Source organism: Triturus cristatus, chromosome 3_1, assembly GCF_964204655.1.
Source record: "Triturus cristatus chromosome 3_1, aTriCri1.1, whole genome shotgun sequence".
In the NCBI taxonomy this organism is placed as follows: Eukaryota; Metazoa; Chordata; class Amphibia; order Caudata; family Salamandridae; genus Triturus; species Triturus cristatus.
This window is the reverse complement of record NC_140583.1, coordinates 909,700,103-909,721,100: the sequence shown is the minus strand read 5'-3', so window position 1 is coordinate 909,721,100 and position 20,998 is coordinate 909,700,103. Positions and strand designations below refer to the sequence as shown.

At 40.9% G+C, this 20,998-nt stretch overlaps 1 protein-coding gene across 1 annotated transcript in view; it reads left to right on the top strand.

The window, feature by feature from the left end:
* The window catches only part of PSMD14 (proteasome 26S subunit, non-ATPase 14), a 391,539-nt gene that overhangs the window by 321,815 nt on the left and 48,726 nt on the right, over nucleotides 1–20,998 (top strand). Inside the window, exon 9 of the mRNA XM_085645445.1 lies at nucleotides 16,279–16,404. Within this exon, the coding sequence (XP_085501571.1) occupies nucleotides 16,279–16,404 (126 nt within the window). The remainder of the gene's footprint in view (nucleotides 1–16,278; nucleotides 16,405–20,998) is intronic.

Genomic DNA, 20,998 nt, shown 5'->3' with positions numbered 1-20,998 from the left:
TTCAGTGAATTTGTACGTTTTTTTAAATGCTAAGTTACTTTACGCCATTCGAGGCGTGCGCGCCCACTTAACGCAGTTCGTTCCGTGCACGGTTTTTATCAACTTTAATAAGCACTGTACATTTGGTGGCCTTCGGCCACCAAAAGCACAGGGGGTGGGGTCAATGTGGATAGTGTTTTTTTTATTTCGATTTTATAATTTCATGTTGCCAAAATTTAGTTTTTTTTACCTATTAATAAGCCCTGTACATTTGGTGGCCTACGGCCACCAAAAGCACAGGGGGTGGGGTAAGTGTGGATAGTGTTTTTTTTTTTTTTTACCGTACGCTTACGGTAAGCGTACGGTAAGCGTACTCGGCGAAATTGCCGAAAAAAAAATAAAACCGTTTTTGCTCTTGGGGGATGTTTGGGGACTCCCTCAACATGACTATGTGGGAGGGAGTTGTCAAAACAGCCCCATAACATGTTTTTGGCCATCATGTTTGATAAACAACACTCAGTGCGAGAGACAAAATGGCGGACGCCGCTTCCTGGTTTCGGCCGATTCGAATGTTTACTAAGATCTAAGAGCCAATCAGAATCGCGCTCGCGCACGCCACCGTACGCTTACGGTAAGCGTACGGTAAGCGTACCGTAAGCGGGCTCAGATATATATATTGATTTAAAGGCTATTTTCTCAGAATCTACTGAACAGATTTACACCAAACCTACAAAAGGCACTTCCTTGACCTAGGGACTACCTCTCTGCCAAATTTCGAGTAATTCTGTTCAGCCGTTCGGGCTGTAGCTCGTTCTAAAGGTCCTATGGAAAAATGCATGGGAAAAACGCGTTTTGGGACCCCCCTTTTATCTCTGCCCCCGCTTGACGGATCCCCCCGAGACTTTCAGGGTAGGAGCGGAGCGTAGCGCCCCACCTATTTTGAGAAATTCGCGAGGATTCATCGACCGGCGCCAAAGTTATTCAAAATAGAATGTTGAGGTTTTCCTATGGAAAAGGGGTCCTAACTATAACTACCTACTGGCGACCGCCAGTAGGATATATATATATATATATACCAAATCCTGCGAAAGGAGAGTCGACGCCGTGTCGTTCAGCTAATTCTCTTTATTGTCAGCTGGTAATGTTAGACCTGCAGGCTTGCTCACTAACTTGGTTAGTGAGCAAGCCTGCAGGACAGGCGAAACGCGTCTAACATTACCAGCTGACAATAAAGAGAATTAGCTTAACGACACGGCGTCGACTCTCCTTTCGCAGGATTTGGTGCATATGGGGACCGAGTCTCGGAGGTCCGGAACGCCGACGCGCCCTTTGGTCTGGAGGAGGTGGGATTACCGAGGCACTCGTGGATTGTATATATATATATATATATATATATATATATATATATATATATATATATACATACATATACATATATATATATATATACATATACATATATATATATAGGATTATTGGATCCTTTTAGGGATTTGCAGAACCCCAACACCTAAAATGGTGTCTGGGGTCTTTGGTACTGAGACAGTTACTACAGACCCCAAGCCCCAATAGGCAGTTTCGCTGTCAGAAAAGGTATTGCAAATCCAGAGCATACTTTGTGCCTGTGTATTGGGAACACAGGGAGAAGTTTCTTCAATCCATGCTTCACCAGCACGTATTCAATCATATGAAGTTGGAACCATAATCTTCCAAAAGGGGCAACTTGGGTCGGAAAAGCCACAGTACTCAAACATGACACTTGACCTGGATTTACAAATCATAAAATGAGAACAATTAATAAAGGCCAAGTGCTATGGTCCAATCCTTTAGCACAACAAGTGATGGATGCCTGTAGTGGGTTTGGTGTAGGCCGGGTCCCGATAAAAGACCATGCACAGCAGGAGATGGAAATTAAGTACATCATAAGAAACTGGGAAATTCACTTAAAACACAGTTAAAAACTAAATTATGCTCCTGACTCAAAACACAACCTCTGAAACTCAGCAGTTATAATGCAACTCATAACCTAACTCACACTGACCTCCCCTGCCCAAGTTGCCGGCAGTACAGAAATAAAAGAAAGTTTTATCAAGAGAACAGCATGGTGCGCAGCATGAGTTCCATGCGTTGGCAACCGTAACTGGTGAGTTTCAGTGTTTTTGCGAATTGAAGGCAGAATCATGAGTCATTATTTAATATTTTTTCTTGAGTTTTATATATATCTATATATATCCTTTTCACCACGCACTTGATCGTGGATATGCACTCCCTCCAGAAATAAACACCAGCTCCAAAATTAGGCAAACGCAGGAGATTTATTGCATAGCAATAGCCAGAAAACACCCTTTCGGCGAAAACCGCCTTGCTCACGGGTAAATTTGTTAAGAATACAAACACACAAATAAATGACCATCACAAGTTACGTACAACGTAACGAGAATACACATATACAGAAACAAAGGACTAACGCTCAAAATAAAGCGGAAGAGTGGCAGCCATCTTAGTGTGGTTTTTGAACACTCAATAAAGTTTAATTCACATAAAATAAAACCCAAAACAAAAATTAATATGAAAATACAACGTGCAACCGTGACATCAAAATTTCACATGTGCCATTGCTGGCACAGCGGCATGTGTTGTTCAAAATTCCTTATTACCTCAATATTTCAGTTCTGTAAACACTTTCAAGATCTATGAGAGCGCAGTCTGTCCACTTTAAACAGTTGTTTAGACCTTCAATGTCACGTAAATTAAATCATTCACAAAATTAATATCACATTGTGGACTGGAATAATTCCTACTTATCTTCTATTCTATGAAGATGTAAACATTAGCTCATATTATAAACAAAAAGCCCTATAATAGGGCACAATACGTCTTACAATAATCTCGGAGTTTGGCTTTGTTACATGTCGTCCATACTGCCTCAAAAGATATAGTAAATAACAACCCCAGTGGATTACTTAATTAATAATTCTAAATAACATACATGTCATATAGAGGCAGTATAGACATTCGCACTTGATGCATCACAAGCAATGTCCTTATTCTCTCAGCGACAATTGTACAGTCTATAATTCCGCCCAAGTGGGCACCATAGATTCCATCTTCAATTAAAATATCTCCAAAGATAGACGTGATCTCTATTTCTCCAGTCCTGACATCTCCTAAATGGAGAATAAAAAATATATATGAAAACATATATACAAAAACCAAGAAAATGAAAGAAAAAACGAAAAATTATCAGAAAACTCTGCCGCTTATAGATAGACCATCCACAAGATTTAACCAAATTCAACCTAGTTCATGTGTAAGTGAATTAAAATCAATAATTGCAGCAGACAGTCACGTAGAAAGACATATCAGAAATTCATCACCAACTAAGTTAAAAATACTTTACTAAATCATGTACTGTACAATAGAAACTCTCCAAATTGTTAACCTCACTCCAAGCATCTGCCATCAACAGAGGGGCAAACTCGAAACAAGAGAACAGCTATTCCCCCAAGTGCCACGACATTTCTTCTTCAGAGTTGAGCCCCCCAGGGATCTTCGTATTAAGATCCAAAATGTATCTGGACTCTAGTTGACGGAGTTTACGAATTCTATCCCCTTCTCTGTTGGTGGACGCAACTCTGTCAATCACAAAAAATCGCAATAAGTTCCGATTACTCTTGTGAAACTCCTCAAAATGTCTTGCGACAGGCGACAAACTTGTCTTTGTTCTGGATTGCTCTCATGTGCTCAAGAACACGCTTCTTTGCTGTAAACATTGTGCTCCCTACATATTTCTTAGCACATGGGCACACCAGAACATAGACACAATAATCTGACAAACAGGTTAAATGTTTGCCTATATTCCTCTCTGTGTCACTAATGGGATAGTGGACTTTTTTGACATTAGCGCTAAACTTACACGCTTTGCATGTCATACACGTGAAAAATCCTTGGATGTCCATGTTAAAACTCTTAGTGCAAGTCACCTCGTTGTTACAGAGTCTATCTTTTAGGGAGTCTGGCTTTCTATAGGTGATGTTAGGTAAAGCTCCTACAATATCTTTCAGTGTTGGTTCTGTTGATAACATTTTCCAATGTTGATTAAGGCAGTTGCGTACCTTTCAAGAATTCGAATGATAAGTAGTTATAAATCTTATAACTCTATCATCGTCAACCTTCTCCCCCTTCTCCTTAGATACCAATAACTCACTCTGTGTGAACTTACTTGCTTTCAAAAAGGCTTCTTTGACTGTATTGGGGTTATAGCCTCTCTCCAAAAATCTTTGTCATACAGTCACTCTCAGAAATAGTCTGATTCTGTACTACAGTTTCTCCGTGCTCAGAGAAACTCCCCATAGGGGATACTCCTGATCAAAGTTTTAGGGTGTCCACTATCTGCATTAAGCAGAGTGTTGCCCGTAGTAGGTTTTCGAAAGAGTTTAGAGGTCAATTTATTATCAACAACCCAACAACCTCTATGCATAGATCCAAAAATTCAATGCTCTGCTCACTCATTTTACTCTCAAATCTTAAATTCAGCTCATTGTTGTTCAAGGTAGAAACAAAATCATTCGCTTGTTCCTGAGATCCTTCCCAGATAACGAAAAGATCATCTATATACCGCAGCCATAACTTCACATGGCTACGGTATAATTCTTGTGACCTGGACACCTGTCGCTCCCAGCAGCCCATAAAAAGATTGGCAAAACTGGGAGCAAAACAAGTGCCCATGGCTGTGCCCTGCTTCGGTCTATAAAAGACTCCATCAAAAATGAAAAAATTGTTCTCAAGACAGAACTTAATCATTTGTAGCACCATTTCATTGTGTCTCAGGAAAGAGATGGAACGAGAACTTAGAAAATGTTGACAAGCCTGAATGCCCTGTGTATGTTTAATCGAAGTATTAAGACTACACACATCTATAGTAATAAGTAAGTGTCCTTCCTGCCATTCAAAGTCTTTAATCTTTCTCAGAAAGTCCCTACTATCCTTAAGATAAGATGGTAACCCTTCCACATAAGGACGTAAAAAATAATCAATATATTTAGAAGTTTTCTCTAATAGAGAACCCATTGACGAAACAATGGGTCTCCCCGATGGTTTAACAGAATCTTTATGTAATTTAGGCAGTAAATAAAGAATTGCAATTTTAGGATTACGATTAAGCAAGAATGAGTATTCATCTCATTCTAAAATGCCTTGTGCGTGCCAATGTTTTAACATGCCGTAATAACTAATGTTAGATTCTTCTATCACATTGTTTGTCACTCGTTCATTGCAATCATGACACTCTAACTGTCGGATACCTTCTTCTATATAATCAGTCACATTCAGTATGACAACTTTTCCACCCTTATCCGACTGGCGGATAACAATATTAGAATCTGTTTGCAAAGATTTAACCGCTAGTCGTTGCTCTTTAGTCAAGTTATCACGTCTCCACACCTTTTTCTTGGCTAAATTTTTCAAGTCATTTATAACTAGTGTCTCGAAAAGGTCTATCCCACATGGAGGTAAAGTGGGATTGAAAACAGATTTTGGTTTAAATTTATTCGGACAACTGAGATATCGACTTTGAAGCCCAATGATACAGCATCAATGGGTCCCAATTCAACATTGTCCCATTCTAATTCCTTGAGTGCAATTAGAGTCTCTATTTCATTAAAAGTTTCGTCAACTGGAATAACCTTGCTCCCTTGCCTAGGTTGCGAGGGACTTTTTGCTTTTAACTCATTCCATTTGTGTAAACGAAGTTTCCTGGTAAAATGAAAAAGGTCAATTCTTTCCTGGGGATAAGCAAATAGAGAGGTGGGGCAAAATGACAAACCAAATTGTAAAACATCATGTTCCACATCAGTAAGAGAGCGTGAAGAGAGATTTACCACATTCTTACAGTTCTTCATTTTCCTCGCCTCTTTTGACCCCTTGTTTCCACTCCCACTGGGGTTGTTGTTGTTCTTCCACCATCCGCCTCTCCTAGTTTGTTTGCGGATGGCATAATTCCTCCTGTAGCTTTTCCTTTGCCTCTGCCTCGTCCTACATATCCCCTTCCTTTTCCTCGTCCTCTGTCTATTTGCCAGTTCGGTTGATTTGAGGTCAAATTCATCAGTCGAAATTCCTCCCAAAAATGTATTGGTTTGTTGGATATTGTGTTGGTTTGGGGGGTTCCATCTTCGGAAACATCACTTTCACTGACATCACTGTCAGCCCCCCAGAGGCTTGTATTGTATCCAAATCACCTTGAATACCTTTCCGTTTGAGGTTATCATATTTACGACTGAAGGTAAACACTCTACCTGACAAATAGTCAATTTTATCTCGTAAAAACTTCCTTTCTTTTTTGGCAATGATTTCTTCTTCATGTTTGTTGATCTTTTTCATTATGCCCTCCATCTTGCTCATAAACGTCTCCACCATGTCTTCTTTCTCAATTTCCTCTTTGAGTTCCGCAATTGATTTCAACAGCAGAGCTCACTCCTTCCAGGCACATTTAATCAAAATAGATAACATACGGTTGGAGCAGCCCATCAGATTCTCAGCCCATTCCTCTGCCAGTTCTGGATCCTCATAAGAAGGTGCGATTAGAATCCTTAATCCTCGAGGGACTCTTTTTTTCTTCCTGATATTTTTCCAAAGTTATTGCCTCCCACCACTTAGAGATTTCTTTTCTCATAAGCTTTTCCAGCTTTTGATATTTCTGATATACTGATGTGGGTGCAGCAGGTTGTTCTTTATTCTGTAGTTGCTCCCCCGTTTTCACAAATATTGTCTTTGCTCTGAGTCTTTTACGTGACTCCGTGGCTTTATCCATACTGCTGGCTATTATTCAACACTGCTAATTACAATGGACCAAATCCTTGTTCCATCACACTCCTTAGCATTGATTAATTGGCTTTCTTTTAAGACTGTCACCCACAAGGGGAAGTCGTGAGGTGTTTAAATGGAGGTCCCGATCTCCGTAATGCCGAAATATGGCAAAGGTGACCAGGAAACGCTGAGGTACACACTTTAGGAAATCGCTAGTGTACTGAATAAACACGCAAGAACAGGCTCTTTGAGGTTATCTGGAAGGAATTACTGGCAATGAACAGAGATTACTCATATAAGACGAAAGTACTCACAACGTCCGTTCAGTCCTTCATCACCATTCGAATCATGATGTCGACTCCATACTAATGAGTATTCTCAACTGCCTGCGACAATCCTTCCTCAACGTCAAACCATCAGCAAGTTCAAAAAGATTCCATTCCTTTGTATAGCGCGGTCAACCGGCTTTCTATAAATAAACACTTTGCACTTCCTCGAAGATGCCGGGACACATCACGCGTCGGTGCACAATTGGGTCCGAGGTTACCCAATAATTTACATCCTTTTCACCACGCACTTGATCGTGCATATGCACTCCCTCCAGAAATAAACACCAGCTCCAAAATTAGGCAAACGCAGGAGATTTATTGCATAGTAATAGCCAGAAAACATATATATATATATATATATATATTTATATATATATATCCAAAACCCCTCCAGCATGCCGAAGGAAGAGGCCACACGGGGAATCCAGGTAAGAGCTTTATTGGACAGCAGAAAGGGCGTGATGCATTTCGGCCGTGTGGCCTTCCTCAGATGCCGCTGCTCACCAAGAACATAGCCACGCCTCCACCTTTGAATGGTACTGCAGTCTCCCATTGGTGGGAGCACCCACCATTCCCAGTCATGTGCTCGCCCACCAAGTGCAGCGCTGTAAGAACTGCAACTCCCAAAATGCTTCATTTTCGGGCAGGTGTTGCGTGGGGAAACAAAGTTAAAACCAATGTGGCTGGTATACTGCAGGGCAAGGCGCTGTGAACCCGGTTATGGTAAGTCCTGAAGCCTCCCTGGGTCCCCGCATACGTTTCAACCACGCAAATGAAAGTCAGTCCGGCTGTAAGTTGACTGTAATAAATCAACTTAACTACGTGAAGTCACGAGCTGCCAAACGGCAGCAAGCCATGTTGAACAAACACTGCGAGGTGGGCTGGTGTCAATCCAATCCCTTGGAGAACGACGAAACCTGCAGAAGCCAGTGTGGACACCTGCCAGCTTGTGAAATGGGGCCTCTTAAAGCGCCTCTGGCTGGCGCGACAAATATCCAAAACCCCTCCAGCATGCCGAAGGAAGAGGCCACACGGGGAATCCAGGTAAGAGCTTTATTGGACAGCAGAAAAGGCGTGATGCATTTCGGCCGTGTGGCCTTCCTCAGACGCCGCTGCTCACCAAGAACATAGCCACGCCTCCACCTTTAAATGGTACTGCAGTCTCCCATTGGTGGGAGCACCCTCCATCCCCAGTCATGTGCTTGCCCACCAAGTGCAGCGCTGTAAGAACTGCAACTCCCAAAATGCTTCATTTTCGGGTAGGTGTTGCGTGGGGAAACAAAGTTGAAACCAATGTGGCTGGTGTACTGCAGGGCAAGGCGAGGTGAACCCAGTTATGGTAAGTCCTGAAGCCTCCCTGGGTCCCCGCATACATTTCAACCACGCAAATGAAAGTCAGTCCGGCTGTAAGTTGACTGTAATAAATCAACTTAATTAACTACGTGAAGTCACGAGCTGCCAAACGGCAGCAAGCCATGTTGAACAAACACTGCAAGGTGGGCTGGTGTCAATCCAATCCCAATATATTTTCTTTCTCTGTCTCGCTTTCTTTCTCTCTCTCTCTCGCTTTCTTTCTCTCTCTCTCGCGCTTTCTTTCTCTCTCTCTCGTTTTCTTTCTCTTCCCCTTCCCCTTCCCCTGTAGTTATAGTGGCCGGGGGGTGTCCCAAAACAGGCGTAAAATGTAATACATTTTACATAGACTTTTGTATTTCGCATAGGGCGAAAACAGTCAGTCTAATGTTTACGAAATTTGGAATGATTGAATATTATGATGTGCAGATGGTTCTTTGGGGTCCTGCAGGTAAGTATTTTTATATGTTTTAAGTTTTTTAAATGTAACTACATCTGTGGCCGTGGTTGCACTGCTGTAATCCCGAGGTATATAGCTATGACAAGTCATTAGCTCATTGGCCAATGCCTGCCTTTCCAAAAGTTAAAGGCAGCCATGTTGCTTTCAGTTCGAGTTTCCTGTGTTCTGTTTTACGCCATTCAGTGTAGGTAAGATTTTCGTTATGTATCTTTCCCATACCTATTACCACTTTAGGTAAGTGGTACCGGGGAGTAAAGAATATTTATAAGGTTATATATGCTTTAAAAAAAAATCGGGAGTATTGCGATACCGAAAAAGAAAAAAATTGTAAATTAAATATAAGATTATATATTTTATAAATATAGTGTGCTAAAGTGTATTTACAATGTTTTACATAATTAAATATGTACAAAGAAGTCTACGGAGTAGTGCACTAATTATTTAAATGTTCCATACGACTTAAAAAGAAAAATACACTGTTCAGAATACACAGCTATAAAAATTTAGAGAAATTTAAAAAGAAAAATTTTATCCTTACAAAATGTTTTTGAGATACCGCGGTACTACAGCGATCTCTGTATTAAAAAAAAAATATATACATATAGAGCAAAAATAGCACACCTTATATTTATCTACATCGGAAGACGTAACGAAGAACATGTGCAAAGTGTACCTAAAAACAACATAGCTGCGTTAAAATTTTCTAAAGCCAATGATTAGTCAATTCGCTAATGATTTGTAATCACTATGTACTATTGTAGGATCCCGAAATACCCCATATTATCTACACATTCATAAACAAAAAAGGTAACCTATCACCACTGAAATAAAGTGGTAATAAAGAATAAAAATAATAATAGACATTTATAAAGCGCAGCGTTCACATCCTGGCGCCATGTCAAACTTGCTGGATCAGCAACAAAACCGGACCTACCCTTTCTTACTTAGGCACCATCTTTCCTGACCAGTCCTAGAGATAAAACTAACCACTTTTTAGGTTAATAACAATAAAACGTAATACTGAATTATATGTACCACCCTAGGCCATAATCCTGAGTAACGCTGACCACACAATAACTGAAATTTTTGATAAAAACGCTATAGCTGATTTTGACCTTTGTTAAACAGAGCCATGAAACAATCACATACCTAGTTGTGAGCCTCCTGTATCGTGGTATACCAATATATAAGTACATTTTATATAACGTATAAGTTTAACATAACTTGCACTATTTACATATACAATCAGAACATTTACATTTGACTATTATAATATATATTTTGAACATCTAAAATTGACATTTTTTCAAGCAAGTTAACACCATGTTTCTTTTAATTTGCACATTCCACTTGATGACTTTAAAAATTAAGGCACGACACACCTTAAAAAACTCAGATTGCGAACTGTAATCCTAAAGCCTAGTGTTTTAAAAAATCAACTTATTTTAACCACTTTTGATATGCAACCCGATCTTAAAGCTTTATTAAATGCGAGCCATAGGTTTGTTTTGACCCACTTAAGGCTCGGCATTTTACATCGATTTAATCAGTTTTCAAAAAATGAATGATTGGTCTACAAACCTTATTAATTGTCCCTGTGATTGTGCGATGGCTCAGAACACCATGCATGTTGTGCTTTTTTGGTAAATACTATAGTCACCTGAGGAAAACTTATATTTTACCAATCATAAGACCACTCCATTTTACATAATGTCTCCCTGCATATTTATATCTACTGTCTCTGCCTTCTTCGGAGATCTGCCGTAGTATGTCATCCTTTTTATGGGCTGTTCTTTATGTCAGAAAGAATATTTCTCTTGCCCTCGTTTACTATTTGGATGTAGTGCGCAGACATTTCATGTTGTTGGGATATGCGATTTATGTTTTTAAAAGAAATTAACAATGTATGTATAATTTATTGTACTTTTGCATCCTTATAATTGAATTAAATTTACGCACTTTTGGATCGGGTAGGATTGGAGAGCATGGTGGACCCAATTTGAGGTTTTTCTTCTCCATGTTCCACTAGTCCCATTTAATTTCTGCTAACTGTCCCACGGAAAGCTGTGCTTATGCTTCTCTTTAATTTGGACGTATGATGAAATGGATGAATCAAGTTGCTCAAATGTGAATGTATTCTCTCTTTTATTTGTTTACCCTAATTTTGACTTAACATTTCCTTGTATTATTGACATATCATGGTATTGTATTAGATTTCATGCTATATAACGTTGACCATAGTAGACCGACTTTTAGATTTTTACACTTATTTTTATTATTATTTTTATTTTTTTATTTTTAGTGTTTTATAGAGCGCGAACTTGACCCGTTAGGGTATCAGAGCACTTTACAGGAACAAAACAGTATACAATAGGTTTAAAAGTACACAATAATATAGGAAGGGGCGGGGTGCTGGGTACATAAGGGTTAGAGGGTACATATGTACATTATACATATTATTCGAGGCGATAGTCTCAAAAGTGTACAATAGGGTAGGAGGTGGCGGGGTGTTGGGTACATAACGGATAGAGGGTACGTAGGTACTATTTGCATTATACATTTACTCATGGTGATCGTCTCAGATGTCTGGGGGTTGAGGCGAAAATTGAGCAGGAATTTGCCCATAAGGAAGATTTTGGCATCCTTTTTGAATCGTGCCAGTGTGGGGATTCTTCTGATGGCGGGCGGGAGGGAGTTCCATACTCTTAGTGCAGCCCCAGAAAAGGCCCGATTGTAGGTTTTTATTTTCTGCAGGCGCGCAGGTTGGAGAAAGAGGTCTCTGGCAGACCTGGAGTTTCTGGTTCCTCCGGATAACAAGAGTTTCTGTGCAAGATATGCAGGGAAGTTTGAGTATAGTGCCTTGTGCGCGATGCATGCCAATTTGAGTTGAATTCTGGCCTCGAGAGGATGCCAATTCAGAGCTTTCAGATGAGGTGAAATGTGATCGTATTTCCTTGTACCAGTAAGCAGTCTGGCGGCTGCGTTGAGGCAGGCTTTTAAAGGTGCCATGGAGATCTTAGGTAGCCCCGAGAGGGTAGAACAGCCATATTCCAGTCTAGAGATGACTAGTGCCCGGACTGCCATTTTTAGGTCGGGAGCATCGAGGAAGGGTTTCATTTTCCAGAGGTAGCTCAGGTGGAATCTGGCTGCTTTGGCCATCGAGTTGATGTGGTCTTGCATGTTCAAGTTGCAGTCAAGGGTTATGTCCAAAGATTTGGCCGAGTCAACAATGGTCGGTGGGCAGTTTAGGGCTGTGATAGCCTTAATCCATGTCTGAATATCAGGGTTAGTTTTTGGTGGGGAAATTGGGAGAAATTCAGTTTTCTTTGCGTTGAGTTTGAGTTGATTGGAGGCGAGCCATTGGACAGTCATTTTCAAGGCCTCATTGAGAGATAGAATCTCCTCGAGGGATGAGGTTTTGATGTAGATCTGGGTGTCGTCAGCATACATGTGGGAAGAGATGTTCGCGTAGCATAGTACTTCGGAAAGCAGTTCCAGGTAAAGGTTGAAGAGGGTGGGGGACAGGGTTGAACCTTAAGGGACTCCAACCGTGACCGGGGAGGGGGCAGACAGGTTACCGTTAATTAGGAATCTTTGTGATCGATTTTGGAGGAATGACCTAAACCAGTCTAGAACAGAACCATCCAATCCCATCCTAAATTTTAGGCGTTTGAGTAATTTTCCATGGTTGACTGTTCGAAGGCCGAGGATAGATCCAGGAGGATTAGGAGACAAGTTTTGCTTGGTCGAGGGCATGGAGGGCATCGTCTATGATGTGGAGCATGGTGGTTTCAGTACTGTGCCCGGGTCTGAAACTTGATTGGAAGTCGTCAAGTAGATGAAAGTTTTTGATGTGATTGCTTAGCTGCTGTGTCACACAGTTCTCCAACACTTTGGCTAAGAGAGGGATATTGGAGATAGGTCTGAAGTTGTCTGGGGAGGCTGGATCCAGAGACGGCTTTTTCAAGATGGGGAGAACTTGGCCGGTTTTCAGAAAGTGGGTATCGATCCCTGCCTGAGAGAGGCATTGATTATTGCAGTCCAGCTAGGAATGATGGATTGGGCGGCGGCAGCTAGGCAGTTGGTGGGGAGCGGGTCATTGAAGTGGTTGTTCGGGTTTAAGGTAGATAGGATTTTTGAGATAGAGTCTTCATCATAGAGCTTGAAATTAGACCAGCGTGCTTGGTTTTTGGGTGAAGCCTGTGGGGGCAACGCGAAAGGATGCAGCAGATCCGGAAAGGGTTGAGAGTTTGTGGCGACGCTGAGTTCGTTTCCTAAGGCTGTGATTTTGTCGGAGAAAAAGGAGGAGAAATCTCCCGATGATATTAGAGACTTATGGGTTTCTTTCGATGTTTTGGCCAGTTTATTAGATTAGTGTTTGACCAGTTCGAAGAGCTTGCATGGTCTGTTCTTGGCGTTCTCCAGCTCTGATCTGAAGAATTATTTTTTTGCATTGAGAATGTGCCTGTTGTAGGTGTTTCTGGCCTGGCAGAGAAGTTTTAAGTGTGCTGCTGAGGGGTGCTGTCTCCATGTTCTTTCGGATTGTCGGAGGGATCTCCTCTCCTCTCGTTACTGAGGGAGCCACAGAACCAGGGATTCCTGTCTTTGATTTGGGTTCTTTTTAGTTTTAGCGGGGTTAGGTCTTCTAGTTATAGTTGCGAGTAGTGGTCATTAAGGTCACTGGCCGTTGTGATATGCGAGGGGGGGAGGTCAGAATTGCAGCGAGCCTTCAGTTCCCTGAGGTCCAGGTTTTTGGTGTCTCTGACCCAGCGTTTTGGAATCACCGGTTGCGGTGCCCTTGTTTTGTGAGTGCCAGGAAATTGGAAGGAGATAATATGGTAGTCCGACCAGTCGCATGGGTCTATAGAGATAAGTTTAACTGTTGACCCCTTGGAGATGATCCAGTCAAGGGTGGCCCCTATTAACTAATGAGGGAAATGATGCATATATTGGGTTCTCCCTAAAACCCGGCGGTGAATAAATAGGTCTATGTTCTCTTAAACCCTGTCGATTATTTAAAAAAATTATTTAGTTTTTATTGTATTTCTATGCATACACTTTTGTTTTTTATGCATCTTTTGCTCTGTGCGAAGCTTTTATGGATGGTTAATGCATCCGAATAAAGTTGATTGATTGACTTTGAAATTTAAGAACTGTATACCATCCAAAGAAAAGAAAGGACAAGAAGGAAAGATTAACCACTTGGAAGCAAGGATTTTTACAGGCCACAAACAAACAAATGAAAAGCAGTGGATGAACTGTAATCCCACAGAGTATATACAACATGTCTCAGAGAGACAACGCAAGCGCTGTCTAGGCTCGAGCTTAAAATGATACCTGGAATTGCACCAAATTTGGCAGAAAGTTAGAAATTTACTGTGATATCATGCACTTAATTCTTCGATTTAAATCCATTCAGCTGTTTTCGAGACATCTTTGTTTAAAGAGTTGCTTGGGTGGTCATGAAATGTTTAAAAAGGTAGATTCATTTAGGCTGTTGATGTTCAAATATATGTTAAATGACCACTTTTATCGGGACTAGTTAATGCTGACTGACGGGCCACACCCATCACAGTATGTTGTAGCAGCCCTGAAAGGACTCAGAGACATATTACCTGTGTCCTGCAAATGAAGTAAAAAAAATATGAAGGGACTGGATGAGTAGACATTGGCCCAAAGTGCCTGTGGGTGGGTACCACATTGATACCCTTTGATTGGTTGGCTACAACATGGACAATGTGTTACAGAACTCGGAGCACGGTCCCCATGGAAATGCATGTACTTAAAGCTTGTTTAAAAGGGTGACATAAAGGAGCACATATAAAGGATGATCACTGATTTTAGTCATGATATAAATCATTTGTTGGTGGTTCAATACACATTTTAGGAATTATGTGTTCTAAGTTTACCCTGTGGAAAATGGTGGTCCTCTGCTGGGATTTCATGAACTGTATTTGAGAGAAAACTGTTTTCTCTCATTAATTTCTCATGGAGGTTATGAGAGGTGCTCCAGAAGCTAAAATGATAGCACCTTTTCTATCCCTTCACACTTTCTTCCTTAGCTATGTAAGAATTATATCTGATATTCTGAGTAAAATGTGCTTCCAACAGCATTAACAGCCTGTTAGTTGATTCCCCAGTTTGCAACAGAAATTTCCTCAGTCGTCTAATGCACAACTTGAGTGCTAACATTCTTCATTTAGGACAAAACTGTGGTACACATGAATCCACCTTGATGGAATCTAAGCTTTAAAAGCTAGAGCATTTCCTTTACAAAAATAACAAAATGAGGAGTTCTACGAGTTCCCAAATGTTTTCCTCATCCATTTAAGTAAAACCTTCTGCCATGCAGACTGAAACCTACTTTCATCACCAGCAAATGCATTTTGGTTAACTTCCTAGTGATCAACAGCAACTTTACTACAGAGTTCTAATGAGCAACTACACCACTAATGTTTTGTTTTCAAAACAAAAATGAGGCAATCCTGAAACAGCATTTTGCTGAAATTGGAATTGTTGAATGTAAAGCCTTTCCTGAGGAGAGGGCTTAAGTAAATGCATATTAAGCTGTTAATTCAGGCTTGAGGCCAGAGTATTAAAAATGTGAGGGGAGATGTTGGCTTTTAGTAATTTCAGGCATAATGTATTTTTACAGGGGTTACAAATAGTTGAAGAGATACACTTCTGCACAGCATGCCCTTTCCACATTTGCTTACTCAGCCTACCCATCTTCCCAGTTGTTTAACAGCTCCTCAATTTTAAAATAGTACCATTTTGTAAAAATATTTATTTATTTTTTCATCCGTTCACTGGAAAAAACAAAGGTTAAAGTGATGGGATAGTTAAGTTATAGTTTACTAAGCTTCCACTGTGCACTGCTTGTGACCTCACATTACATCACTCATGACATGTTAATTGACATAATTGATTACATCTCAAATTTAACCCATTGCATCCTCGTTTTGGTAAATTATAATAGTGTAAACTGAACATGTGGTGAAAAGTCATGGAGATTGCTAAGATTTAAAGAAGAAAGTATTTTACAACACCACTCCTAGTTCTCCGAGTTGCCATTTTCATTGACTTGCCTCCCTTCCATGGGTCCCGACTTAAGTGAAAGACTGTAATAATTATACATAGGATATGCCTGCAACATTACACTAATCTCTGCTGTGGCGATTGTCAACACTTATGTCGCATCTTGGTTGCTTGATAATTTTTTAAGGTGATGCCACTCAAGTGATGGGTTTACACATAAATTGCACGATTGGTGCTCTACAGAAAAAACAAGGTTGATAAAACAGTATTGTTGCACAAATGTGTTCTTGATGATTTGGACGTGGTTTTGCTTTACAGATGTTGCTAAATCTACATAAAAAGAGTTGGATGGAAGGATTAACTCTTCAAGACTACAATGAGCATTGCAAACTTAACGAGAGTGTGGTAAAAGAAATGTTGGAATTGGCGAAGAATTATAATAAGGTATTTGATTTATTTTCAGTTGAGCAACTGAATGGCAGTGTTCTTAGATTAACAGCATAATTGTTTGGCTTGGCCCCAGGAATCCCTAAAGAGGGTTTATTTTAAAATGTATTTTTTGTAGAACAATCAGTAAATATTTGACTTGGGATATTTTTTTATTTGATTTGACTTGTATGTTCTACACTAAAATTAAATTAATAAAAATGTTGTTGGAATAATGTTTGTTGAACCTACATTTTTTAAAGAAGTAATATCTTTGTAATATTTTATCACATTACACATTTGTTCAAATTGACTAATAAAACAATGAAGATGTTTTTGAGAGGTGGGTTTTGAAAAGAGATGCAGAGCGATTAGCCGAACAAAGATGTGGTAATTGTACTGGTTTGGTTGTATATTGTTTCTTGTGTATTTTTTTTTTGTAGTTTTAATTTGAAAGGGCTTTTTGAAGTCTCTACTTTTGTACATTAAGATGAAGGTAAGTGTGTTAAAGCATAGAGATATATTAGGAAGTTTGATAGCAGCAGCATAAACAGTGTGCGGCAGGAGCAGTGAGTCAAGAATAGTGAAAGTACAGTAATTCTAATGCTGTCGAAGTAAGATTTGCCGAGCCATGCTATGATCTCGAACATGTTCACAAAAAGTGTGAGTCCTTAAATTAAAATCTGATGTATTGATAACTCAATTGATTCTAGTATACCTTCAGACAATAAAAATTAGCCTTTGCAAGATGTGCTCCCGGTTTAATCAACTATTAAGTTTTCGCACCTCCAACGCTGGTTTGCTGAGTGATATATGGCTGGTGTTCAAGGCAGGGTCCGCAAAGTCTAGTTTGTGTCACTTAACTATAACTGGTCAGTTTCAAGGTTTTTTTTGTTTGTTTTATTCATTAACCATTACTGCTTTTTAACTGTGATTTGTTAATAGCATTTAAGCGTGGTTGTGTTTTTTTTTTTTTACAATAATACATTATGGTGTCTCCACTGTGTATTTACAGTTCCTTATATCCAAGCTTAAAAAAGCCATTTCTCAACAGCTGTATAATCTGGACCTAAAAGAGTTAGTATGTGCATATGACATTGCTATTTTGACATTACTATCACTCAAACAACTCATGTGTTGTTTCCCTCCCAGAGGTGTTTCTCCTTTTTCCATCCCGTTGATGACCCTGTACAAGCAACACTAAAGGGTCACTATAATAGTATACATGTATATGTAATTCAGGAGTCTGCAACTCTATATTAGAGTCTAGATTAAACAACTGTACATCTTCCACAGTCACTATTGATGTGTGTGCGTGTGTGTGTGTGTGTGTGTATGTATATATATATATATATATATATATATATATATATATATATATATATACACATACATACATATACATATTGTATCGCACTAGCGTACTACTCACTCATCCCACATCCACTGCGCTGTTGCATCATTTAGAAGACACTGTTTTAATTCTACATTAAACTTGACCTTGATGAGTTCGCCTTCCTAAGATTATAAATAATTTGTATGTGAACAAAATTGTATGTGTTCTAGTAAAACCAATCCTTCTGATGTTTATAGGCTAGTTTCCGTGGAAGTTGAGGATGTGCTTCCCCCTTCAGGGTCCATTGTTTTCCTTTATCATCTAAGTAAAATTTGGGGCAGCAATTAGCGTTGGTGTTATGAGCAGTAGATGTACAAGCTTCTATTGGATTGGCTTAGTCCTCCTTGTGTTCCCCAGACTCCTCCTCGTTCCTGTAGTGTTTATTTTACAATGCCTACCTCCTGGTCATACACTAGGACTGCTGTTCTCTGAGCAGGCCAGTGTCGAATCCCGATCTATTCCTGCCCCACACAGTCATAGGGGAGACATGTGCTAAGGAACTAATGTGCATACTACTAGCTGTACCTCCTTTGGTGACAGAAAACTGTACTTCTGCTTGAAGAAGCACCTAAGGTACTAAATAAACTTAATGGCCAGCAGTATGCCTTGGGTCAATTGTTTCTGCAGTTCATACAGTGAATTATGCTTACTTTACATTGTTAGTCTGTGTCTGTGGGATTTGTTTATTTGAAAGCCAGCACAGGAATGTCTAGGTATCCATGTTTACCAAGCATTTGAGTGTAATTTGTTTATTTGAAAGCTGTGCAGGGTTTTTCTTCCTGCAGGAAAGGTGTGCCAATTCCACAGCATACGATTACAAAATCCCTCGACAAGCCGGACACCTCATTAATCGCCAAACAGCAGCTAAGCAATTGGAAGTCCCTCTCGAACGGAAAAGCCACCTCCCTGATGATTATCATCCACTCAGGAGCCCCCTCAAACCCAAGATCCCACTTCATATTCAACCGTGGAAGAACTATCAACCCCCCCAGCGCTTACCGCTATCAACACCTCCATAACCACCGCCACCTTCTTATCTTGCTGAAAAAAAGCAGAAGTCAATGCCCTATTGTAGAAACCAACAGCAGACCTCAACAACTACAGATCCATCTCACTCCTGCCTTTGCCAGCTAAATACAATGAGAAAAACTTGGAAAGACCTCCCAAAACACCTCAGTAGCCCCTCCCCCCTTCCTCATTGACTACCAAAGGAAACTCAAGGCATGGCTCTTCCAGATGAAACAGGCATGATCTGCTTCTCCTCCCTCAGGCCTGCCTTACTCAGCGCCTGGATACCCTCACGCATGATTAACTGCACTCTACACATTCACATAACATAACATTGCACAAAGTGCTTTACCTTTGTGTTCAGTGCAGCGAGCACTGTTCTAGTCCACTTTTCATCTTGGGGAAAGAACAATGACATCTGAATATGTTTCCATATATGACCACAGTGGTTTGTAGGAGACTGTCAAGCCTTCTACTGCCACCAGACATTCCAAGCTTCATTCTGACGTAGAGGCATTGGGAATGAAAGTTAAACTAGGTGATCCTGTGACTTTATCTTGAGCATGCACTACATTGTTGCCCAGACTCGGAATGTGTCTAAGCATCTATTTTGCTGAAACTGTGCTGCTTGCAGCACATACTAGGAAACATAGGGCAGTCACTGCCTATTCACATTTGTGAGCTACGCTGTGTTCGGTCCTACACAAAAACATACATTTTCTGATCTAATGTGTATGCTAAAAACAGCTATTTCAATCAAAGCAGCAAAATGTACTCTAGGCCTGTGCACAGGCACTGAAGATCTTCATGATAAGGCCCCTGAGGTTTTTGGAAGAAGAGAGGTGACCCTTATTGGACTGCGTATCAGAAGATCAAGATGTACACCGAACAGTAGCAGTCTTGCATGCAGTGTTTTAGAAGATGGCATTGATTCTGGGGACGTCCATATGCAAAGTGATCCTTTTTGCCTCGCTCCTGATGCCTAAGCTATCATAAAGCAAAGCTTTTTCCTGTTGTGAAAGAATTAGGATGATTGCTTGCCCTGTTCTGAGACCCTGCTCAGAGTTCAGCTTCAAACCTGCTACCCATTACAAAAGAACAGCAGCGAACTGTAGTCATGTGAGGTGAGCCATGCTCCCTAAAAAGTGGAAGTACATCCTAGCAGTCTTTGGACCTTGCGGATGGTCACAAAGGCATATTAAGTGGCTTGCCAATGCAATTTGTGTTGTTGTGTGAGCATCCCTCAATGAAAAGTTAGGGGCTGCCCTTCTACTGTTCTACAGCAGACAGCACCAATGGAATAGGTGAGGGAAAACAGGTGTTTTCTAGTTTTGCAGCATAAATCTTTCTGGATTCACAATGCTGTGCATTATCCCACCATCTAGTGGTTGGGTCCGGAATTGTTGTATTTCTTCTTTTTTTTTTCTCATGGCCCAGGTGGGCGTCGACATACCACCATTTGGTGCCTTTTCATGACGTCGGCACGCTTCCTCCAGAAGCTCCCACCTTTGGTCGCCATCTGCAGATTTTTTTCCACCATTGGGTCTGGATCGTCCTTTAAATTCTGCGCCAACTGCCACCACAAGTATGCGCAGAAGGACCAACACCCAGTTTCCAATCTCTGCCTGCCGCTCGACCATCGAAGCGAGGACTGCAATGCCTGCGCGGCATTCACCCGAACACCCTCAGAGTAAGAGAGAGGCAAAGAAGGGCAAACTGCAACATGCAGGGGCAGGGAGAGCCTCCATCGCTCCGAGATTTGGGCTTCGCCAGTGGAGAAGAGGATAATGTCGCCGAAGGACCGGAGGACGTCCCAGTCGTCGAGGTCCAAAAGAAAACGCCGAAGGAGGTAAGAGCCGTCGAACCCCAGGCACTCTTCTGATACTTGAAAGAGTGAGCCCAAGTCCTTGAAGGGAGCATTGCCGTTGAAACACTCGACGCCCCCAACTGCATCCAAAGACAAACAGTCCGTCGGTTCCTTGGACAAGGACTCCCAGACGGCGAAAACCCAAAATAAGGCAAAGTTGTCGAAGAGCAGTCCAGAAGGGGACCTTTCGACGTCGAAAAATCAAGGGTTGAAAGCGGCTACAAGTTCGACAACCGCGAAGAGAAAGGCTGAAACCCTCGATGCCGAACATGCGTCCAAGATGGAAAAGAAAAAGAAGAGTCTCGAGGCCGAAATGGCGAGCATCTTGCAATGCAAGAGGG